This window comes from Choloepus didactylus, chromosome 1, assembly GCF_015220235.1.
Source record: "Choloepus didactylus isolate mChoDid1 chromosome 1, mChoDid1.pri, whole genome shotgun sequence".
Lineage (NCBI taxonomy): Eukaryota > Metazoa > Chordata > Mammalia > Pilosa > Megalonychidae > Choloepus > Choloepus didactylus.
Genome location: NC_051307.1, coordinates 77,281,533 through 77,307,480, shown reverse-complemented (window position 1 = coordinate 77,307,480; position 25,948 = coordinate 77,281,533). Strand labels below are relative to the sequence as shown.

Here is a 25,948-nt window from a genome sequence, read left to right as displayed (position 1 = left end):
GCCTTTCCAAGGATAGTAGTCAGGACTGCTGTCAGCTCTTTTCTCACAGTGTCTTACCCAGCAATTTTATCCCAACATTCTTTCTTCAATGCCAATAAATGCTCAGTTTCTTAAATTCTCCTTTGAACCAGGTTTGTCATCATGCTATTTCCCTCATTAATGAAATAAATCTTTGACACGTGCTCCTTTTATATATATGAGTCATGTTTTCAACTTAATAAAAGTTTTACTTTAACAGAATAACCTAAGCAAGCTAAACAAATTCCAGCCAAAATTAATAGTTAAAAAACACCAATTCTGTAATATCAAGGCTGGCTACTGCACAAATTCATTTTAGTTATTAAAAAAATACATCCATATTTATACATTGTCATTTCATATTTCCTGACTGATTCTATACTTCAGAAAGCCCTCTGATTTAGGTAGCAATCATTTGGCTACGTGTACTTAAGGCATATATTCATGAAAAAGGGATTTTTTTTGTGGGTAGGCAATAATATGTAACGATCAATTTGCTCTTTAGTTTTACCAATCAGAATATGAAAATGCTACATCATTATGATGAAATTCCCTCATTTAAATACATAAAACAAATAAGCCAAAATATAGAAATAATGTATTTCCTTTATAACAACATAAGGTTTTGAGCCTTTGAAGAGTAAAGCCTTAATTAAGTCAAATGAAACACGCAGTGTATAATTTATATAAAGTAACACCCTTATTTTTTTAACTTTATTATGCTTCAAACATTCTCTAATCATTGCACATTTATTTCAATAAACGCTATATTTTGTGAGTTGCTTTTTTAAATCAGAAGTAATAATCTTACAAATCTCCATATATAATGGTACCAAAAAAAAAAATTGTTCAAGGTTTCTTGAATAATTCTAAGTAGAAGAATATGCTTAAGAGCTGGCATTTGGCATAAGCACAAGAAAGGTAAGCATCTCTTGACTTAAAAAATAGGACACATTTTAATGAAAAAAAATCAAGGATTGAAGGAAGGAGAAAATTTTCCAAACAGCAGCTGGTACTTTCTTCACAATTTGTACCATTTGTGCAAATACATCATTAAGTAAATACTCCTATGATATTTACAAAGTAGAGGTAAGAGGAAAAAACCTTCTAACGTATCAGGGCTTTTCATTTTTTCTCTCTCAATCTTTGGGATGTATCAGTCTACAGAGGAACTAAAAATGTGATTCTAGTCAACTACACAATGAAGTATACCTTTATGCCATGACACAATTCAAACTAATGTTGAAAGCTTATCAATTAAGTCATCAATAGTGTAAACAAGAAGTTGAATGTCCGCTTTTTCTTTCATTCGGTGATCGCTATGTTTTCGAAGGATGACATCAACATCTGTGCTGATTACTCGGTCAGCAACATGTATGGATGTATGCCAAGGGACAATGTCATCCTTCATGCCATGGAGCAATCTCACAGGGCAGTTCACAGGAATAGGGCTATGTAACAAGCAGTGATGCTCAGCTTCTTTAATGAAACTGTACTGGATGTGATAAGCTCCTTCTTCAGCGTATTTTGATGGCATTAACCACTCGCCTTTCATCTCTACTTCCTTTTTTACCTATGGGGAAAAAATGAGGAAAATAAAAGTTTTTATGCAACATAACACCTGCAATAGTCTTAAATCATCTAAGAAAAGTAGTCCTTGAGAAAGAGGAAAGAGATGATAAAAATGAAATAATTATCAATCCTTGAATACTTACTATATGCAAGGAACTTTATATGTATTATTTCATAAGATCCTTATAATAACTCTCTTACTATTCTATTTTTACAAAAGAGGAAATTAAGATTTAGAGAGGTTAAATATGCTCAAAATTCAAAGCTAGTAATTGCTGTGTCTAGGAGTTAAATGTAGATTTAGCTAACTTTATCATCAAACATTTAGAGCAGGTATTGCTTTACCCCAAATGAAAGAGAAAATGAAGGAAGGGAAAAATTACAGTAATTTCTTAAAATCAGTCCAGGTAGCATTCATATTTATATAAAATCAAAGCTTATAGTTAAAAGTTGATTAATTTCAAAATTATAAAACTAAAGTGCCTATAAGTAGCTAAAATGTGAATGGCATCAGGGAAGAAAGGAAAGAATCAGCACTGAACTAAAAATGAAAAATTATTCAGTGAATTGTGGGACAATCATACCTACATATGGTCATGAAATGTAAGACTGAATGTATGAAAAATTATAGTTTTTACCTTCCAAAGTCCTGTGGAATGAGAAAAAGATTTTGGTATTGTTTTGAATGACAGAGTCTTTCAAATACTTCCTGAAAACAGAACAATGGCATCCTTTCTACACTTATTTCCTTAAGATGAAATATCAGTTATCCTTTCATTCTTGAAGAATTTCTATTTTTTAGATTATGATTTATTTGTCTTAAATTAAATAATTTCTCTAATTAAAAGTAGTAGCACATACTCATAGAAAATATGGGAAATACAAAAAAGTCTAAAAAGAAATAAATCATATAATCCTACCTCTTGGCTATAACTACCATTAACATGGTAGCTATTTCCTTATAGTATTTTTCTATGCATGTCATGTTTGATTCTTATATATGTAATATGTAAAATACATATCTAATACACATTCATATACAATGTTCTATGCCACTTTATTCATTTAGGACATAGTTATGTGTTTTTAAAAATTCTAACAAAAGGTGTTAAAGGCTGCATAATAGTCTACTGTAATTGATTTAAAATAATTAGTTTAACCATTCTCACACTGATGGATACTTTCATGAACATCTTTGAATATAAAGGTTTGTGTGGATATTGTATGTTCTTTGGAAAGACCAGAATTTGAACTAGTAAATCATGATGTGAATAGCTTTAAGGCTGTTGCAACCACCTTACATGAAGGACATTTCTGACTAGAAAACCAGGTGGACATTTTACAAAAGATAAAGGGAAAAACTCAAGCAAGGAAAAGCCCTATATGACACATCTGAAATCTTTCAAACTTAAAATTTCAATTAAAATACTACGATTTTTCCAAGTTTAAACTGTTAATTCATTACAAAGGAAAATAAGAATTAAAAAAAACAAATATGTAGCCATTTTAATATTAAGTATTTTTTAAAATTCCAAAAGGGTTTGATTCAGTCAAAAATCTCTTTATCTGAAAGTTCTACTCCTATATATCTATCCCTAAGTCATCTGAAATTAACAAAATTCTAAAAAACTATAAAATGATGATTATATTAATATCATAGGACTCTCTGCATTGAAAATGCCTGAACCAAATATTTAAAGCAAAAATAGTATTATGTTATCCTCAAACTACTCAACATTGTTCCTGAATTTGTGTATTTTTCAGTAATTGGAACTTAGTTTCACTGGTTATTAGCTTAAATGGGAGCTATGCTAACTGCTGAGATACTGAATTGATAACTGCCGCACTTTAGGCACTACCCCAACTAGCACTATTGTCGGCCATTGAATTGAATGACTGTCTATTTGAGGAAGAAACTTCATTTTAAAAATGGGGCTGTCCCCAACCCTCAAAATGAAAAGTTCAGAAATAGCAAAAACAGCACTACCCAAAGAAGAGTACAGTATTCACCCAAGAGGAAACTATCTCAAGGCAAAGCGCTTGATCAGCTTAGATTCCAAACAGCTGGGCATCCTGTCTGAGGCCCTCTAGTGGCCAAAGGAGAATATAATGATTAGAGCCAATTAAGAGTCAAGTTCCTAGGCACAAAGAGAAATGCTGGGTCTTCACAAACTCAGGACCATAAAAGATAGTGAACCTCCCCACCACCCCCTTCCACCTGCCTTCTGCTCCCCTGACATTGTTAAGGCTAGCTGGTTTCTGGGGGAAGAAGTAACAGTGGTCCTAGTGTTCCTGTTCTTTCCTTACACATGCTTCTAAGTCCACCGGGGATCAACATGCTTTTGTAAACTGCTTGCATATCTCATTTAAGATTAGCAAAGATGTGCTATGATTTGAAAGACAAAGATCTTCTCAGTCAGTTAAGGTATAGCTATATTTTTACTCTGAGCGATGTGGATACACACGATATAATGTACATAAATCATGTCATTTACCAATAACCAAATTTATTTAATCAACTCCTTTCAAATCTGCCACATCCTTGAGATAACTTCCTACAAGAAGCACTGCAGCTAGGTATTATTGAACTAGAAGATGGAGTAAGGAGTTCCAGGTTTGGAAGCACATAGATGCTATGGTACAAAAGTTAGCAGCATGAGGACACTAAGCAACTATATATGAAAAACAACCAAGAAAATGAAAAGAATTCAGAAATAGGAGATAAGTGCAAGAAAGAGCAACTTTGCAATTTTGGCCCTGATAGGAAATAACTATGAGGGATATGACTATGCAGACAATGCCATTTCTTAAGGAGCTGGGCAGAACAATGTGAACTAAGAATAAACTTACAACGGATGATATATGCCACTGATATCAATGCAAAAACTTAAGGCATAAGTCAGTGACATTCCATTATTCAACACTACATATGCTTTTTTCTTCTTTTCTTTTCCTCCTCCACTCTTTACATCAGTGGTTTTCAAAATTCACCTGGGGACTTGTTAAAACACAGATTGCTGGGCTACACCTCTAGTTAATGACTTAGGTCTTGGGTGAAGCTCAAGAATTTGCATTGCTAACAAGCCAGGAGTAGAAAAGGAATGCCAAGTAAGTATGGAAGCCAGCAATGACAAATCTCATCTCCTATCTGCTAACTCTGATTGACTGTTAGTGTCTGCCTAGAGAGCAGTGCTGAGAGACAATCTGAGGCTGCTTTCAGGCTAAAAAAAAAAGTTTCATAATTAATTAGCTAAGTCTAACACAGTCATAACAGGTACTGTTGCCCACCTACCACAAAATAGAGTAAGAGGTACAAAAAGAGATCCCAGTGTGTGAGCCAAGTAAGTAAATTTGATTAATAAGGAAAGTGTTGTTAAAAAGAAATTTAGAGAGGCGGGGCAAGATGGCAGACTGGTGAGCTGTATGTTTTAGTTACTCCTCCAGGAAAGTAGGTAAAAAGCCAGGAACTGCGTGGACTGGACACCACAGAGCAATCTGTCTTTGGGCATACTTCATACAACACTCATGAAAACGTGGAACTGCTGAGATCAGCGAAATCTGTAAGTTTTTGCGCCCAGGGGACCCGCGCCCCTCCCTGCCAGGCTCAGTCCCGGGGGAGGAGGGGCTGTCAGCTCCGGGAAGGAGAAGGGAGAATTGCAGTGGCTGCTCTTATCGGAAACTCATTCTACTGATTCAAACTCCAACCATAGATAGACTGAGAGCAGACACCAGAGACTCTGAGAGCAGCCAGCCCAGCAGAGAGGAGACAGGCATAGAAAAAAAACAACACGAAAAACTCCAAAATAAAAACAGAGGATTTTTCGAGTTCTGGTGAACACAGAAAGGGGAAGGGCGGAGATCAGGCCTTGAGGCGCATATGCAAATCCCGAAGCAAAGCTGATCTCTCTGCCCTGTGCACCTTTCCTTAATGGCCCTGGTTGCTTTGTCTATTAGCATTTCAATAACCCATTAGATCTCTGAGGAGGGCCCTTTTTTTTTTTTTTTTTTTAAAATCCTTTTTGCTTTTTCTAAAACAATTACTCTAAGAAGCTCAATACAGAAAGCTTCAAAGAATTGAAATTTGGGCACGTCAAGTCAAGAGCAGAACTAAGAGAGCTCTGAGACAAAAGGCAATATTCCAGTGGCTGAGAAAATTCACTAAACAACACAACTTCCCAAGAAAAGGGGGGTGTCCGCTCACAGCCACCATCCTGGTGGACAGGAAACACTCCTGCCCATCGCCAGCCCCATAGCCCAGAGCTGCCCCAGACAACCCAGTGTGACGGAAGTGCTTCAAATAACAGGCACACACCACAAAACTGGGCGTGGACATTAGCCTTCCCTGCAACCTCAGCTGAATGTCCCAGAGCTGGGAAGGGGGAGCAGTGTGAATTAACAGAGCCCCATTCAGCCATCATTTGAGCAGACTGGGAGCCTCCCAACACAGCCCAGCAGCCCAGAACTGCCCTGGGGGGACGGCACTCACCTGCGACATAGCACAGTCATCCCTCAACAGAGGACCCGGGGTGCACAGCCTGGAAGAGGGGCCCACTTGCAAGTCTCAGGAGCCATACGCCAATACCAAAGACTTGTGGGTCAGTGGCAGAGACAAACTGTGGCAGGACTGAACTGAAGGATTAGACTATTGCAGCAGCTTTAAAACTCTAGGATCATCAGGGAGATTTGATTGTTAGGGCCACCCCCCCCTCCCCGACTGCCCAGAAACATGCCCCACATACAGGGCAGGCAACACCAACTACACACGCAAGCTTGGTACACCAATTGGGCCCCACAAGACTCACTCCCCCACTCACCAAAAAGGCTAAGCAGGGGAGATCTGGCTTGTGGAGAACAGGTGGCTCGTGGACGCCACCTGCTGGTTAGTTAGAGAAAGTGTACTCCACGAAGCTGTAGATCTGATAAATTAGAGATAAGGACTTCAACTGGTCTACAAACCCTAAAAGAACCCTATCAAGGTCAGCAAATGCCACGAGGCCAAAAACAACAGAAAATTATAAAGCATATGAAAAAACCAGACGATATGGATAACCCAAGCCCAAGCACCCAAATCAAAAGACCAGAAGAGACACACCACCTAGAGCAGCTACTCAAAGAACTAAAGATGAACAATGAGACCATAGTACGGGATATGAAGGAAATCAAGAAGACCCTAGAAGAGCATAAAGAAGACATTGCAAGACTAAATAAAAAAATGGATGATCTTATGGAAATTAAAGAAACTGTTGACCAAATTAAAAAGATTCTGGACACTCATAGTACAAGACTAGAGGAAATTGAACAACGAATCAGTGACCTGGAAGATGACAGAATGGAAAATGAAAGCATAAAAGAAAGAATGGGGAAAAAAATTGAAAAACTCGAAATGGACCTCAGGGATATGATAGATAATATGAAACGTCCGAATATAAGACTCATTGGTGTCCCAGAAGGGGAAGAAAAGGGTAAAGGTCTAGGAAGAGTATTCAAAGAAATTGTTGGGGAAAACTTCCCAAATCTTCTAAACAACATAAATACACAAATCATAAATGCTCAGCGAACTCCAAATAGAATAAATCCAAAAAAACCCACTCCGAGACATATACTGATCACACTGTCAAACACAGAAGAGAAGGAGCAAGTTCTGAAAGCAGCAAGAGAAAAGCAATTCACCACATACAAAGGAAACAGCATAAGACTAAGTAGTGACTACTCAGCAGCCACCATGGAGGCAAGAAGGCAGTGGCACGATATATTTAAAATTCTGAGTGAGAGGAATTTCCAGCCAAGAATACTTTATCCAGCAAAGCTCTCCTTCAAATTTGAGGGAGAGCTTAAATTTTTCACAGACAAAGAAATGCTGAGAGAATTTGCTAACAAGAGACCTGCCCTACTGGAGATACTAAAGGGGGCCCTACAGACAGAGAAACAAAGACAGGACAGAGAGACCTGGAGAAAGGTTCAGTACTAAAGAGATTCGGTATGGGTACAATAAAGGATATTAACAGAGAGAGGGAAAAATATGGCAAACATAATCCAAAGGATAAGATGGCCGATTCAAGAAATGCCTTCACGGTTTTAACGTTGAATGTAAATGGATTAAACTCCCCAATTAAAAGATATAGATTCGCAGAATGGATCAAAAAAAATGAACCATCAATATGTTGCATACAAGAGACTCATCTTAGACACAGGGACACAAAGAAACTGAAAGTGAAAGGATGGAAAAAAATATTTCATGCAAGCTACAGCCAAAAGAAAGCAGGTGTAGCAATATTAATCTCAGATAAAATAGACTTCAAATGCAGGGATGTTTTGAGAGACAAAGAAGGCCACTACATACTAATAAAAGGGGCAATTCAGCAAGAAGAAATAACAATCGTAAATGTCTATGCACCCAATCAAGGTGCCACAAAATACATGAGAGAAACATTGGCAAAACTAAAGGAAGCAATTGATGTTTCCACAATAATTGTGGGAGACTTCAACACATCACTCTCTCCTATAGATAGATCAACCAGACAGAAGACCAATAAGGAAATTGAAAACCTAAACAATCTGATAAATGAATTAGATTTAACAGACATCTACAGGACATTACATCCCAAATCACCAGGATACACATACTTTTCTAGTGCTCACGGAACTTTCTCCAGAATAGATCATATGCTGGGACATAAAACAAGCCTCAATAAATTTAAAAAGATTGAAATTATTCAAAGCACATTCTCTGACCACAATGGAATACAATTAGAAGTCAATAACCATCAGAGACTTAGAAAATTCACAAATACCTGGAGGTTAAACAACACACTCCTAAACAATCAGTGGGTTAAAGAAGAAATAGCAAGAGAAATTGCTAAATATATAGAGACGAATGAAAATGAGAACACAACATACCAAAACCTATGGGATGCAGCAAAAGCAGTGCTAAGGGGGAAATTTATAGCACTAAACGCATATATTAAAAAGGAAGAAAGAGCCAAAATCAAAGAACTAATGGATCAACTGAAGAAGCTAGAAAATGAACAGCAAACCAATCCTAAACCAAGTACAAGAAAAGAAATAACAAGGATTAAAGCAGAAATAAATGACATAGAGAACAAAAAAACAATAGAAAGGATAAATATCACCAAAAGTTGGTTCTTTGAGAAGATCAACAAGATTGACAAGCCCCTAGCTAGACTGACAAAATCAAAAAGAGAGAAGACCCATATAAACAAAATAATGAATGAAAAAGGTAACATAACTGCAGATCCTGAAGAAATTAAAAAAATTATAAGAGGATATTATGAACAACTGTATGGCAACAAACTGGATAATGTAGAAGAAATGGACAATTTCCTGGAAACATATGAACAACCTAGACTGACCAGAGAAGAAATAGAAGACCTCAACCAACCCATCACAAGCAAAGAGATCCAATCAGTCATCAAAAATCTTCCCACAAATAAATGCCCAGGGCCAGATGGCTTCACAGGGGAATTCTACCAAACTTTCCAGAAAGAACTGACACCAATCTTACTCAAACTCTTTCAAAACATTGAAAAAAATGGAACACTACCTAACTCATTTTATGAAGCTAACATCAATCTAATACCAAAACCAGGCAAAGATGCTACAAAAAAGGAAAACTACCGGCCAATCTCCCTAATGAATATAGATGCAAAAATCCTCAACAAAATACTTGCAAATCAAATCCAAAGACACATTAAAAAAATCATACACCATGACCAAGCGGGGTTCATTCCAGGCATGCAAGGATGGTTCAACATAAGAAAAACAATCAATGTATTACAACACATTAAAAACTCGAAAGGGAAAAATCAATTGATCATCTCAATAGATGCTGAAAAAGCATTTGACAAAATCCAACATCCCTTTTTGATAAAAACACTTCAAAAGGTAGGAATTGAAGGAAACTTCCTCAACATGATAAAGAGCATATATGAAAAACCCACAGCCAGCATAGTACTCCATGGTGAGAGACTGAAAGCCTTCCCTCTAAGATCAGGAACAAGACAAGGATGCCCGCTGTCACCACTGTTATTCAACATTGTGCTGGAAGTGCTAGCCAGGGCAATCCGGCAAGACAAAGAAATAAAAGGCATCCAAATTGGAAAAGAAGAAGTAAAACTGTCATTGTTTGCAGATGATATGATCTTATATCTAGAAAACCCTGAGAAATCGACGATACACCTACTAGAGCTAATAAACAAATTTAGCAAAGTAGCAGGATACAAGATTAATGCACAGAAGTCAGTAATGTTTCTATATGCTAGAAATGAACAAACTGAAGAGACACTCAAGAAAAAGATACCATTTTCAATAGCAACTAAAAAAATCAAGTACCTAGGAATAAACTTAACCAAAGATGTAAAAGACCTATACAAAGAAAACTACATAACTCTACTAAAAGAAATAGAAGGGGACCTTAAAAGATGGAAAAATATTCCATGTTCATGGATAGGAAGGCTAAATGTCATTAAGATGTCAATTCTACCCAAATTCATCTACAGATTCAATGCAATCCCAATCAAAATTCCAACAACCTACTTTGCAGACTTGGAAAAGCTAGTTATCAAATTTATTTGGAAAGGGAAGATGCCTCGAATTGCTAAAGACACTCTAAAAAAGAAAAACGAAGTGGGAGGACTTACACTCCCTGACTTTGAAGCTTATTATAAAGCCACAGTTGCCAAAACAGCATGGTACTGGCACAAAGATAGACATATAGATCAATGGAATCGAATTGAGAATTCAGAGATAGACCCTCAGATCTATGGCCGACTGATCTTTGATAAGGCCCCCAAAGTCACCGAACTGAGCCATAATGGTCTTTTCAACAAATGGGGCTGGGAGAGTTGGATATCCATATCCAAAAGAATGAAAGAGGACCCCTACCTCACCCCCTACACAAAAATTAACTCAAAATGGACCAAAGATCTCAATATAAAAGAAAGTACCATAAAACTCCTAGAAGATAATGTAGGAAAACATCTTCAAGACCTTGTATTAGGAGGCCACTTCCTAGACTTTACACCCAAAGCACAAGCAACAAAAGAGAAAATAGATAAATGGGAACTCCTCAAGCTTAGAAGTTTCTGCACCTCAAAGGAATTTCTCAAAAAGGTGAAGAGGCAGCCAACTCAATGGGAAAAAATTTTTGGAAACCATGTATCTGACAAAAGACTGATATCTTGCATATACAAAGAAATCCTACAACTCAATGACAATAATACAGACAGCCCAATTATAAAATGGGCAAAAGATATGAAAAGACAGTTCTCTGAAGAGGAAATACAAATGGCCAAGAAACACATGAAAAAATGTTCAGCTTCACTAGCTATTAGAGAGATGCAAATTAAGACCACAATGAGATACCATCTAACACCGGTTAGAATGGCTGCCATTAAACAAACAGGAAACTACAAATGCTGGAGGGGATGTGGAGAAATTGGAACTCTTATTCATTGTTGGTGGGACTGTATAATGGTTCAGCCACTCTGGAAGTCAGTCTGGCAGTTCCTTAGAAAACTAGATATAGAGCTACCATTCGATCCAGCGATTGCACTTCTCGGTATATACCCGGAAGATCGGAAAGCAGTGACACGAACAGATATCTTCACGCCAATGTTCATAGCAGCATTATTCACAATTGCCAAGAGATGGAAACAACGCAAATGTCCTTCAACAGATGAGTGGATAAATAAAATGTGGTATATACACACGATGGAATACTACGCGGCAGTAAGAAGGAACAATCTGGTGAAACATATGACAACATGGATGAACCTTGAAGACATAATGCTGAGCGAAATAAGCCAGGCACAAAAAGACAAATATTATATGCTACCACTAATGTGAACTTTGAAAAATGTAAAACAAATGGTTTATAATGTAGAATGTAGGGGAACTAGCAGTAGAGAGCAATTAAGGAAGGGGGAACAATAATCCAAGAAGAACAGATAAGCTATTTAACGTTCTGGGGATGCCCAGAAATGACTATGGTCTGTTAATTTCTGATGGATGTAGTAGGAACAAGTTCACTGAAATGTTGCTATATTATGTAACTTTCTTGGGGTAAAGTAGGAACATGTTGGAAGTTAAGCAGTTATCTTAGGTTAGTTGTCTTTTTCTTACTCCCTTGTTATGGTCTCTTTGAAATGTTGTTTTATTGTATGTTTGTTTTCTTTTTAACTTTTTTTTTCATACAGTTGATTTAAAAAAGAAGGGAAAGTTAAAAAAAAAAAAAAAAGAAAAAAGACAAACAAGGAAAAAAAAAAAAAAAAGATGTAGTGCCCCCTTGAGGAGCCTGTGGAGAATGCAGGGGTATTCGCCTACCCCACCTCCATGGTTGCTAACATGACCACAGACATAGGGGACTGGTGGTTTGATGGGTTGAGCCCTCTACCATAAGTTTTACCCTTGGGAAGACGGTTGCTGCAAAGGAGAGGCTAGGCCTCCCTGTATTTGTGCCTAAGAGTCTCCTCCTGAATGCCTCTTTGTTGCTCAGATGTGGCCCTCTCTCTCTGGCTAAGCCAACTTGAAAGGTGAAATCACTGCCCTCCCCCCTACGTGGGATCAGACACCCAGGGAAGTGAATCTCCCTGGCAACGTGGAATATGACTCCCGGGGAGGAATGTAGACCCGGCATCGTGGGATGGAGAACATCTTCTTGACCAAAAGGGGGATGTGAAAGGAAATGAAATAAGCTTCAGTGGCAGAGAGATTCCAAAACGAGCCGAGAGATCACTCTGGTGGGCACTCTTACGCACACTTTAGACAACCTTTTTTAGGTTCTAAAGAATTGGGGTAGCTGGTGGTGGATACCTGAAACTATTAAACTACAACCCAGAACCCATGAATCTCGAAGACAGTTGTATAAAAATGTAGCTTATGAGGGGTGACAGTGGGATTGGGAATGCCATAAGGACCAAACTCCACTTTGTCTAGTTTATGGATGGATGTGTAGAAAAGTAGGGGAAGCAAACAAACAGACAAAGGTACCCAGTGTTCTTTTTTACTTCAATTGCTCTTTTTCACTCTAATTATTATTCTTGTTATTTTTGTGTGTGTGCTAATGAAGGTGTCAGGGATTGATTTAGGTGATGAATGTACAACTATGTAATGGTACTGTAAACAATCGAAAGTACAATTTGTTTTGTATGACTGCGTGGTATGTGAATATATCTCAATAAAAAGATGATTAAAAAAAAAAATTTCATACATAGGGAAAAAAAAAAAAAAAAAAGAAATTTAAAATTATGATTTCACTAATATGGCCCAAATATTTGGCAGAATGATTTGAAGGGAGCACGAAGGAAATGAAATCTTAGGCAAGAGAGCAACAGATAATGGACAGAAAAGCAGCTAAGACACAAGATGGGCCAGCACAAGAGGTCCAAGGACAGATGACATGAACAAATACTCAAATAGAGAGGAAGCAGAAGAGTAAGAGGAGGTACACATTGAAGTTGCAGGGGCGACTTGAGACTTACCTCAACAGAAAGCTGATTAAACTGTGTCACCAGATAATCTGCAGCTGTAGCTACACCAACAAGAGCAACAACTTTTTCTGGCCGGGCAATTGCAGCATGAAGCATAAGCCAACCACCTAGGCTAGATCCAACTAGTATCTAAAAATAAAAATATGCATTGTTTTAAAAAGGAATTTCTTTTTCTTATCCATAAGGAGGAATGAATAATTTAATCAAAATTTATTTACATTTTTTTCTTTTATATGCATATTGCTCCCTCAGACTTCTAATATTTGGCACAAAGTAGGGTTAAATTATGATCACTTTTTGCTAAAGTAGTAGGCCTGTGATAAAGTGTAAATTATAAAAAATATGATTTGTAAAGTGAAAAATAAAATACTTACATTTTATTAGAAAGCAAAATGAAAGAACATTTTAAATCAAATATCAAAATTGATTTTTTTAATTAAAAATATTAAATACATTCTCACATCTAAAGAAACAGCTCAAATATCATGAGGTTATAATCAAATATTTAACATCATATAACAAAAATAGTCACCTGTGGTCCTTCAGCTAAGTCATCAATTATAGAAAGAACATCTTTTCTCCATTTCCCTATTGTGCATTCTTTTAAGTTACCATCTGAACTTCCAACTCCTGAGTAATCAAACCTGAAAAAGCAGGAAAAATGTATTTTATTGAGATACCTATCTAAACATTTGCTTCTCTGATTTTTAAGGAAGACATTTCTTATTATTAACAATACCTAAAATATATTAAAATATCACAGTTGATACATATTTCAGCAAACTCTGTTGGCTCAATCTTCAAATATTTCCTATATGCAATCTACTGCTACCAGCCTGCTACCTACCTACTGCTACCAGAGTGGTCCGAATCACCATCATCTCAGCTGGACTACTCCAAGTCTCCTAACAAGTCTCCCTATTTCCATTTTCCACCCTTGTAGTCTGATCCTTTCACATGAAGGATCCATAGTGTGATCCTTTTAAAATAAAAATCCTATCTTGCACAAACCTCCAAAGGCTTTCCCTAATCTTAAGAATAAAATTCAAAGTCCTTATGCTCAGACCTCTCACTACCTCTTCTGATCTCATTTCTTACTGTTTTCTCACCCTCACCCAACTGAATCCTCACTTTCTTTCTTGAAACTAATGGAATATACTACCCACATTCCTACCACAAGACTTTTACATCAGCTTTTCTCTGTGCTTGGAATACTCTACCTTCAGAAATTCACTTGGTTGCTCCATCACTTCATTCAGGCCTTTGGCTCAAATGTTCCATCATAAAACAGGCCTTCCCTAACCAGTCAATCTAAAATTGTGCTTCTTCCATCATTCTCTATTTCATTACCTTCCTTTATTTTCTTCTAGTACTATTGCCATTTGACATTAAAAAAGAGAGTTCATTATTCATTTGTGGTCTATTTCCCATGCTAGTATGGAAGTTCATGTGTGTGGAGACTTTGTCTTGTTCACCACTGCGTTCCCAGTGCCTAGATCAGTAGCTTGTGCATGGTAAGTGCTTAGTATACATTTACTGAATTCATAGAAGGCAAAGAGGAGTCAGGGATAAAATTCATCATCAGGTCAGTATCTTGGTGCAGGTCTTTGTCATTTAAACCTAGGCTATCACAGTAGCTCCTAATTGGTCTCTATGACTCTTTTCTATCACTGAACTGATCTACTTTACACCTGTCAGGGTTTTTCTTAAACGTTATTTTGATATGGCATTACCTTCAGTTGCTTCCTGTCATCCACAGCATAAAAACTTAGTGCTTTAGTTTTTTAGACCATTATATTCTGGTCAACTCAAATTGATTTTTAATAATTCATCCGAGGAAATTACTGCTTTAGTCAAACAGACTGACTTGCTGTTTCTAAACAATGTTCTATCAACTCATGTCTATTTCATTCTTCATACAGTTTCCTTCTCCTGGAAAATCTTCCATCACCTTCATTACTAATATCTGCTCTCAGAGCCTAGTTCAAATTACCCTCTTTTGGTGGAAAGGTTTCCCAGACAAGTTGAAAAATATCTCTCTTGTGAAACTTCTACAGAACTTTATTTTTTATCAGTCACTAGCAATTTATTATATCCTGCTTTCTAAAACATTTGTGTGTACGTGTTTGTGTTATCTCACTGTCCCTATGAGACTAAGATCCTGAGGGGAAATACCACTCTTTTATTTTTGTCTCTGAACTCTTCGTAATGGCCAGGCAGGATATCTCTCACACACTGCAGATAAGAATAACTACCAAATGAATAAAATGTGAAGGTAAAAGCAAAAATAATTACTTTATTCAAATAACAAAGCTTTCTTGTTTTTCTGATTCTTAAAATCTTGTGAAAAATAATAACTGCTAGTATTTTTAGGGTATATGAAAAAATACATACGGGATATATAGCATATGTATATTTTCTTAAAGACAAGGGATTTATAAATTACGGAAAGGGAGAAGAAATTAAAATTTCCTTTAGATTTTAAGTTAAAAGATTTTGGATCCTTGGAAGTAGGACAAGGCAGCTGTTGCAGTTCTAAATCACAGTTACTGTTTCCCTTCAATCCAGGGTATGCAGAAGACAGAAAAGAAGTAGAAGAGGGGAGAAAGACATCACCTAATTCTCCTTTTGTCCCTCTCTGTGGGGAACTGCTTATTGCTACTTACTGCATTTTCACAGTTGTCTTCCAAATACATGGTGAGGATACAAAATACTTCTAGGGTCCCTTCACAAAGGAAAATATAAACATTTATCTAACAGACTGCAAGTGAAAAATATTGCTCATTCTTGCTGAACCTTGTAACAACAGAAAAAAAGATAATTCAAACATATTCAGCACCTTTTGACTTTTAAACATAGTAACACAACTTTTGTCCTGGCAGCCTCAATACTTTAGGACATAATCCCAAATCTAGAATTAAAAACTATATAAACAGAATTATGAAAGACTACAGTCCCTAAAACCATTTGTTATATCCCTGAGTTCTGACTCAATCTGATTTTAGGCATGGTGACAGAACATTAAGAAACCATGTTCATATAGCCAATGAAACATTTCCTCATTCGAGATTTAAATTTTACAGCCAAAATCACAACAAAAGTAAATTGAGATACTAGAGAATATACAGATAAAAGATAAAATCTCTTATGAAGAGCTAAAATGCAATGGCTAGTGATTAGCTTGCAATGAAGTTTGACAAGACCAAATAAAAAGAACCTGATCAAATTAGAAATTTGTAGTGAAGGGCTATACTTTACAAAGGTACACGTAAATGTGTGGTTTATAAACTTAAACTGCATCCTAATACAGGATCACTTATGGTACATCCACACATTATCATTTCATCATGATTAAATGAAATTCCTTTAAAAAGACAATGTATTTGACATGCACCCTGTGCTGGTCTGGTCTGAATCTATTATGTTCTTTTTTTTTTTTTTTTTCTTTAGAATTATAGCTTTGAGGCATTTTATTATAAAAAGTTGGTAATCATATATATAAACTAACATGAACTTAAAATTTTCATCATACATTTACTTCATTTTTTAGCTTGACCTTCTGGCAAATCTTTAGCTTCACTGATTTTGGCTGCTAAATAAGGAGATTGTCTGGGTGATTTAAGAGCATAATTCGTTGATGAGCATCTCTTATTTTCCCTTTATTGGCAGTTGGGCTTACACCTAGTATTAATGGTTTTGGCAACCCGTGGCCTGAGCAAAACAGGCCTGCAGATGTTTGGTGCACAGCAGTCTGCATGACCTAGGCAGCTAAATTTTTAACCCATTGTCTTTCTAAGCCAGTAAAGAGAAAAAGGGTAAATTGACCTTAACATGTAACTTGATGGGAGGCAGGGAGGAAGTGAGAGGCTCTTAGTCTCACAAAAAGAGCAAAATGTAATTGTTCAAGTGTTATTCTAGTCCTTCCTGCAGGGCCTCTCAGGTCAGAGTGACCTGTTCCCGCATCTATGCTCCCCCCACCTTTAGCAAGGCCTTTGTCTTAAACCCTTATAAAAGGCTTTCTGTCCTCTTTGCATTGCTTGGTGGTCTTCCCTGTGAATGCGATGCCTGCCTGGACTGAGAGAGCTGTCATTCTCTCTCTACGACTTCTCACCCTGTAAGTAAGCCCTGAATGAAAGTTCATGTATCAGAAAATGCTCGTTGTCTTCTTTGGCCTCTGGACTGGCATGGCCCTCATGGGCTGCGACAATGCTGCTTCCCATTTTGTCATTTTGGGCTCAAACCCACCTCTGTAACAGCCACCACTGAAGGCAGATTTTGGAAGACTTTGAAAAACTTGTTTTACTTGAGGTTCCACGTGCTTCATGGCTTGCAAAACTTAATGGCCTGCAAATCCTGCAGCTGCAATTGTCAGTCCAGCTGCTACCACTGCTCTGGCTCGGCTCCCCTGCCTCCAACAGGAGCACAGTTCATCCCAGCCCAGAGGCCACGGCCACCAACCCACTTCTCTACCAGAAAGCAACGTGCAGCTACCGACTCTGAATCTGTGTTCTTTTAATCCACTCTTAAGGGGGATGACGTACTGTGGGTGGGATCTTTTGATTAGATATTTCCATGGAGGTGTGACCCCACCCATTCAAGATGGGTCTTAATTAGTTTATTGGAATCCTTAAGTGAGCATAGGGAGAGAGAGCTCAGAGCCGACACAGACCCAGATGTTTGAAGATGCAGGCAGAAAGACATAAGCTAAGAGAGGAAGTAGAGTTTGCGCCAGACAAGCTAAATGAGAACCCACGTTTGCTTAAAGAGAAAGCCACTGGCATCAAAAGCTGAAAGCAACGCAACCCAGGAGCAAAGGATCAGCAAACGCCAGCCACGTGCCTCCCCAACTGACAGAGGTATCCTGGACACTATCGGCCTTTCTTCAGTGAAGGTATCCTCTTGTTGATGCCTGAGTTTGGACACTTTCATGGCCTCAGAACTGTAAATTTGCAACCTAATAAGGTCCCTTTATAAAAGCCAATCCATTTCTGGTATATTGCATTCCAGCACCTTTAGCAAACCAGAACATACACAAAATGCAGAAAACCCAAATTATGTCTTATAGGGAGACAGGAAACTAGTTGTAACTCTTAGTCTTAATTTAAATTCAAGAACTATTAAAATAGCAATTTATTTATTCAAATTCTCTCACAGACATAAAAGGAGAATGATGGCAATATTTCTGATATAATTTGCTCAGGCTATTTCGCTTCCTAGATGGCTCTTACCTTTTACCGAAATCCTATCTATACTTCAATGTTCCCTGGTGAAGTCTTTTCTATTCACTTTTCTATTTACTTCAATTCCCAGTTTTATTTCTTTCATGCTCTGTTAGCATTTAATCACTTTTTGTGAGTAGTTCACCTAATTTCTTATAAGCATTTTCTCTTGTATTCCCCCAATCTGACTGAAGGATCCTCAAGGGCAAGGACCATGTTTTATAATTCCTTGTATATTTCACAGCGGTATAATGCTAGAAAGTCTACTTATAGAAAATATTCCAATCTTCAGAATAACAGTTAAGTCACAAGAGATTTTAAAAGAGTTCTAAGTATCAAAATGAAATAATTCACAATTTGATGAAAGAAATAAGATTAAATCCATAAGTAATATATTTTCTGCTGATATATTGAAAAGATAAACTCTGAAAGTTTTATAAGTAGCTGTATTTTCTAGAATGACTGAGTGACTGTTAGTGAAAACTATTCCAAAAATTTAGATGAATGGATTTTTACAATGTTAGTGCTAGAAAAAAATTCAGAAATTATCTTTAGTTCAATCTCCTACTTTTAAAGATGAAGAAATTAGGTCCAGCATTTATTAGTTGACTTGCCTTGTTGCAGTGACTGCTAGAAATCATTCTAGAACTCATGTTTCTTGAAATCCAGCCAGTGTTCTTTCTACTAAATCATACCATCTCTTCTGGCAAATTAGATACTAGATAAATGACTGTTATAGGTAAACAAACCCAATAATAATGTAACCAAATTATTTAACTAAAATAATTATCAGCATGAAAAACTAGTAATTGTGAAATCAAACTTTAGTTATGCACCATATATTCATATTCATGCTTATACATATTCAGATTACAGGAGTGAAAGAGCAAACTCAGTGGAAACGTGTATTATACAGTACTAAATTTACAATACTTTTAAATATATATATATATTACTTTTAAATACATATTTTAGAACCAAGGTAATAAAGTATCAATTAAAAAATCCTGAAATCCCTTATGGAAAGCCACAATATAATTACAAAAGATTACAAGAAAGTCAACTAGTAGTAGTATATCTGTTTGTCGTCCTGTAGGTTATTGCAGCAAATGAGCTTAGTTAACACCAGTTCTCTTAAGAAGATGAAACATGTCCTTTCATGCAAGCACTGCCAGAGTGACACAAAGACCTTTTGTTTTAAAACAAAGAAGCATCACAATCTAGATTTTATTTACATTACTACAAATTCCACTTAGCTGGATCTAAATCAGTGCTTTTACCATAACATCAAATTGCAACTTGAAATTTCACAGACCATTAAAATAATCTATAAAAATCCCAGCATTTAATTAAATTGATTAGAACAGAAATAATTTCCCATTGTTATGCTATATGGTAGCAATATTTTCTCTGAAACGTGTTGTTCCTACCTTATAAAGGCGTGACCTAGAGATTTGCAAAATTCCTCAACAGCCAAGGCTTTTGTACCATTCATATGAGACAGATAGCCAGGGATGAAGATAACTCCTGGATTTTTGCCTTTTAGGCGCTTGTAAGCCAGGTTTGGAAGGTCTGGTCGACTAAGGAAAGAAAGCGATGTCTTCTGTCTGCAAGCTAAACAAAGTATACAAAACATAAACTGTAGTGTGCAAATACACAGAAAATAAATATTTTCAATCTTAACTTGCTTAACTCATTGAATAGACTCCAAAACTCCATTTAATAGTATATTAAAGTATATTAAAGTCAAAAGTCTGTGCATATGATCTTGTTTTACATCAGGTAAAAAGAACCATCCCTGAGCCAAGTCGAACCATGATTCTTCCAAAATACACCATGAAATGGAAATTTTCAGGCAACAAAAGACAGAGACTTGTCAAAAATATTTTCTGGTTACTGCTATTTCATCAATTCTAAATAGTACTGATCAACATTCAGATTTACCTACCCTAGTTTCAATCCTCTATCTGAGATTTTTGCCATCTTCTTAAGATTTTTTAATGTCTGGGCAGTTTTGCAACCTCTACTTTATTTTTGGGGTAGGGGGAGCAGAAACAGGCTTAGTCTGCCTTTGGGAAACTGTTTAAAAGGGGGAGGTGCTATGCCCCTTTTATTAGCCACTCCCACCCCACCTTACCTACAATCATGGGCCAGGGTAAGGTAGTCATAATTCTTTATCAGCTGAGGCGAGCTCAATGAGTAGTTTCTCTACATGTAGCCTTGGACAAAATATAATAGTATTATTTTGGAAAATGATTTCTCAAAGAATTCTGCAATTACTATGTTTTATTTGTTGGTTTGGCATTCTGTGAATGGTATACACAGATCTCAGTATAATTTAAGCACAACAGTACAACTGATGAACCTTACAAGGTACTCCATTCCATTGTTTTGAAAGTTTTCCCCCTTACTAAAAAATCAATACTTGCTCTGTGATGGTTAGGTTCATGTATCAACTTCGCCAGGTGATGGTGCCCAGTTGTCTGGTCAAGCAAGCACTGGCCTAACTAGAAGAGAGAGAACTTGTACTTCTTCTACAACCAGCCAACCTCTCCCGGGGAATTCATTGAAGACCCTCATCAGAGTGCCAGCTTGTAGCCTACCCTACGGAATTTCTCTTCTTCAGCCAGCCAGCCTCTCCTGGGGAGTTCATTGAAGGCCTTCATCAGAGTTGCAGCCTACTCTACAGATTTTGGACTTGTACATCCCCACAGTTGCGTGAGACACTTTGTAAAATCTCATATTTACAGATATCTTGTTTGTTCTGTTTCCCTAGAAACCCGTAATACGTGCTCTTAAAAAAAAAGTATAAAGATATTTAAAAAACAAAAAATAATTTATAATCCCATCTCTTCCCAGCCAAAGACATTAGGTTTGCATACTTCTTTACAGTGTTTTCTGGACCAAGTCATCTCTTTTTTTATATTAAATGAAGCCTTCCTCCACTTTCTTGTCATTAATGAAAACTTACTTCCTTCTATGCAAGCTGCTAAAGTTTTCCCCATTTGGATTTGAGATGTTGACTTTTTAAACTTAGTTGCAGGCCTTAAGCTATCTCTTTACATGTAAGATTGTTTCAAAGTTTCAACATAGAGAAATATGCCAAATTTAAAACATTTTAGGAGGGGCCAGTTATGTTGCATGCATTACATATGTAGGTCAGCAGATTTTTATCAGCCAAAATGTTCATTTTCTATTAATTTCCCTAGCTCAGCACTCAAAAATTTTTCTTATCCTCTTCCAGATATTACCTCCAAAAACAGGAATCTTCCCTGAGAGAGTTACAATTTATGTCATCTTAGTGAGTTATAAATGGTCAGGTTCTTAACATTAGGTCCAGAAAATATCACTGTATCATAAAGATTAGCCCAAAGCCCAGTGCATAAGTAAGTGTTCAATGTATGTTTGCTAAATATTTGAAAGAGTAGGGTACTCTAGTTAATGAACTGTCATACTATATTTTGCCAGAGGTACTTACATACAGCATGCCTTTTGGTTATGCACAATTAAATGTTCGTTAAATTGATTATGCATATTAAAAATTTTTAACTCAAAGGGTAGCGCCAATGACATTAATTCCCACTCCAAACACCATCTATCTAAGAGCTATGTGGCAAGGCTGTGAACAATATCCAAAGCCAAAAAATAAAAGGACATAATTCAGAAGGGAATACAAGATACATAGGGAGGTGGGAGAAATCAAACGCAAGATGAAAGAAATATCCAGGGGCTTTGGTTTTTGGTTCAAATTCTAGTTTCTTTCGTAGAGTAAGGATTATGGTTCTCTCACTGAGAAAACAAACTTGGAAATCAGGCTTGTGAGAGCGTCTAAACTTTTACAAACAACGTGCCTCATAATTTTAAGTCCCCACAAATCAAGGGAGGCAGGTCTAACCCTATTAACCGAGTCAAGATCAGTAAGCCCCGTGGAACCCAAACAAAAAACACAGAAAAAGCAAAAAAGGGCAAGTGTAATCAATCAAACGCATTAAACGCATCTTAATTTTTCCTAGTGTTGGCTCTCAATGCAGGGGGCACGTAGACTGTAGAACATAAAACCCCCGATTGCCCACGGGAGGCACGGGAGAACTTCTCTCACAGCTTTCACCAAACTATCCAAAGCTCTAGAAATGAGATGCTGAGTCCGGGGAAAGCCCTTTTGAAAAGGGCGCTAAAACCGCACGGCGCAGGGGTGACGAAACCCGGAATATTCCGAAAAAACGAGTCCCAATTCCGCCTTTCAGACACTGACCTGGGAGCCACCGCGGCACACGGAGGCCACAGTGGGGAGCGAGGGAGACGGCCATCCATCCCGAGATCCTCCAAGGGACCCAAGCTGCCAAAGAAGCTAAACCCACACCCGCCATATTCCCAGCTGCCCCTGCGCAACATACCGTCCTACGGCGATGTACTCCCCGCACTGGCAGAGAGGCTGCGCATGCGCCGCCAGCGGAAGTCGGGCCCACGATTTTCAACAAGGGGAGAGTGCACATGCGCAGAACGTTGTTGCTGTTGTTACGCTTTTCGCAGTTCTGCTGCTGGTTCTTTTCAGAGGGAGTTTTTGCCTGTGACGGCTTTGAATGTTTTGAGTGACTCCGGGAAGCCTACATTCTCAGCTGGCTGTTAGCTATTCCGGGACTGGAGGCGCGAACTTGAACCGTATCGACCGTTCATAGATAGGAAGCCGTCTCATCATTCCGTAGTCACTAGGGAGTGAGCGGAAGCATTAAAGTGCGTGTGACCCCACAGTTTTAACTTGTACCGAAAACGTTTCTAAGATCTTACCTTACTCCTGCATGTACAGATACTTTCAGTGAAATCAGGAATTCGCCGCCTCTTCCACCGCTAATTTTTGTTCTAGCTCTTTATATGCCTATTGAATTATTGAATTATTTTTACTCCTGCCTCATGCTATATTCAGAATTAAATTCCAGTTGGGTGAGTAGCTCACAGCATCACCAGGAGGGCCAGGCAGCTGGGCTCAAAAGCTACGCAGTCTGTCTACAACTGGGCTGTCCTAGAGAAAATATCATTGGGCTGCTTCTTGACACCAGTACTTCAGCTTGCACAGTGATGCATGTGCATGGAAAGGAGCAGCTCTGCTGACACTCCCTTGAAGGGCCAAAAGCCCAGTCCACCTTATTCACCAAAGGACGGAGATTGTGTTCCTGCCTCTTTACATTGCCTCTGTTAGAATTAGTCTTGGGTGGAGGCTTCTGGCTGATAAGTTCTTGGTTACATGCCTGTACCCCAACTGCATGGGAGACGGGGGAAATTGAGTCCTGGCTTCTACTTTGGGGAGGTTGGTGTGTTAATACCAACATTTCCCCAGATGTGGCTGGGTAGCCACAAAGATGAAAAATGTCCAACTATGAAGTTATTTGGAGACTACACTTTGGTCGCCTACCCTCAGCATCCCATCTTCACCCAGAGCCATATTTCAAATATTTAGTTGCTCAGAATGAGAATGTTTTTGAGAAAATTCCACCCTTAAAAATAATTTATAGGAATTGCTTTAAGGGATTTTGGTCTACTTTTTTATAGTGCCATTAACCAAAATATTAAGATCTTTTAATATATGGCCTGCCTATGTAACAAAGTTGTGAAAACTAATTTATGTGACACTGCACGTGTTATGTATTTGCTCTCATAGTTAGTGTTTTACCTCAGGACAGACCTTCACACTCTTCCCTTTTAATCTCAATACTCCTACAAAGCAATGAGTATGGTCCTCGTCAGTATCATGTCACTGACCCATTGTACTTCTGCAGTATCGGATCCATCCCTCTGATTCAAACACGGGCTCAGCCTTAAGAAGTAGAAAGGAATGAATTTTTAAATGCTTATGAGATGTCGAGCTCTGTGCTAGGCACTTTACATGCATTATTTTACTGAATCCTTCTAGCAAACTTGTGTGATAGATTCTGTAATTGTTCCCATGTTGTAGACAAGTAATTTAGGGAGTGCTAATACAGGGTAGTAAGTGGGAGCCAAGACTTGGCCTCAAAGCCCCAAAAGCCTATTGCCTTTACAGATTGTGAATAACGCAGTATTTGTCTTGGTGTAGAGTGATCCAGTGCACTGATAACTTAAAAAGTGTACATTCTTTTATCTTTACTAAATAAGTTAACTACTTTATTTTGAAGCACTAAATTCTTAACCATAGAGATAGCAGGTTTCACCAAATGGCTTGAGGGGACTCGGGGTGCCTGGGTTCTGTTCCCTGACCTTGAGGAAGCAATTTAGCAAGTGATTCTCTTTTTGCCTCTCACCATGACAACCACTTATAAAACTGCTACAACTGCGTTCCTGTGGAGAGTGAAAATTGATTTTGGTGGATGAAGCAGTTTATTCACCATTTTAAAATCTGATGTTAAAAGAGCTGATCTCCGGTCTCTGTATCCACACAGAGGCTTCAGGAGAGGCTATAGGGTTAATGGTCCTCAGTACAGATATGTTTAATGAAAAGGGGGCTTAACAGCTTGTTGGGTTGATTGAGGTAGAGCCAGTATTGCCTCACATTGGTTGACATGAAAGAGCCAGGCCACCCTTAAGGTCATGCAAAGGAATACAAAAGATTTCAGAATGAAATACTGGAATAGTTCTATCTTGGGGTCCCCACTGTCCCACCCCTAGAGATTTTTCTTATCTTCCTTGCCATAAGGAACATACTGATGAAGTCATCCACTGCGACTCCCATCACAGCTAGGAGTTTTCTTGTCCAAGCAATGACTGCAATGCTTTTTGTTAATAAATTGGGAATGAGAGAAACTAGAAAACGTAGAAGTTATTAGGACATAGTAGGCAGGCATGTGTGGAGACAGAGGTCTTTAGTTTTGACTCGTGAGCCACAGGAGCCCAAGGACCAAATCGGCCAGGAGCCCACTTAACTTACCAGGGAAGGTACTGACGAGAGCATTAAAAAAATATAACAAGTAACAAATACACTACACCACTGCAAGGTATTAGGAATAAGAGTGTATGGAACTCTGTATTTTCTGGATGATTTTCCTGTAAACATACAACTTTTCTAGAAACAATTGCCAAACTAATATAGCAGAGGCCTGATCCCTTTAGATCAATGGTTTTTCAAACCTAGCTACCCATCAGAATTATTATATTATTCCCAGATCTACTGTACATGAATCTCTTAGGATAGGGCCTAGGCGAGAATAATTTTTGAAAGCCCACATGTAACTCACCTAAGAAGACCTGATTAAGAACCTCTGTTCTTATAAATATTCTAACCTGCGTCAGTTTAAAAAAAAAACAAAACAAAAAAAGAAATTGGAGCTCTTTGAATGAAGAGGAGGCCAGGAAACTTTGAGGAAGTCTGTAATAATGCCTTAGGTGGGTCTTTCCCAGAGATAAGTGAGTGAACACCAGTGATGGCTTTCTGGATCCAGATCTGACAGGCTTTCTGGATCCAGACCTGACACCCTTTAAATTAATTCTTGGGGACCTCAAATATCAATGGGTAAGGATTTATTTAGTTTAGTTTTACTTAAATGTTACTGTGGCTGGTGTAATGCTTTGAAAACACTTAACACTCATGGTCATAAGTTTTGAGCAATGAATTGCCCTGGAATTAAAGGCAACGATTGGAGACAGAGAAGCCAGCATGTCTTTGGA

General features: G+C 37.7%; 1 protein-coding gene across 1 annotated transcript; it reads right to left on the bottom strand.

Moving 5' to 3' along the window:
• Positions 1–950: 950 nt before the first annotated feature.
• Positions 951–22,702, bottom strand: ABHD10 (abhydrolase domain containing 10, depalmitoylase). Its single transcript, XM_037835314.1, has 5 exons — positions 22,569–22,702; positions 19,747–19,930; positions 13,630–13,741; positions 13,089–13,226; positions 951–1,591 (listed from the first exon to the last, which is right to left on the bottom strand). The coding sequence occupies exons 1-5, from the start codon at positions 22,681–22,683 to the stop codon at positions 1,250–1,252; spliced, it is 891 nt and encodes a 296-aa protein (XP_037691242.1). The 5' UTR covers positions 22,684–22,702; the 3' UTR covers positions 951–1,249.
• Positions 22,703–25,948: the final 3,246 nt, after the last annotated feature.

Excerpts from the sequence above, each read along its gene's own strand:
- ABHD10 (XM_037835314.1), bottom strand. The coding sequence starts at position 22,683 with ATGGCGGGTGTGGGTTTAGCTTCTTTGGCAGCTTGGGTCCCTTGGAGG. Across the intron at positions 19,931-22,568 it reads TGTGCCGCGGTGGCTCCCAG|CTTGCAGACAGAAGACATCG; the intron begins GTCAGTGTCTGA and ends TACTTTGTTTAG. Across the intron at positions 1,592-13,088 it reads TTAATCAGCTTTCTGTTGAG|GTAAAAAAGGAAGTAGAGAT; the intron begins GTAAGTCTCAAG and ends TTTTCCCCATAG.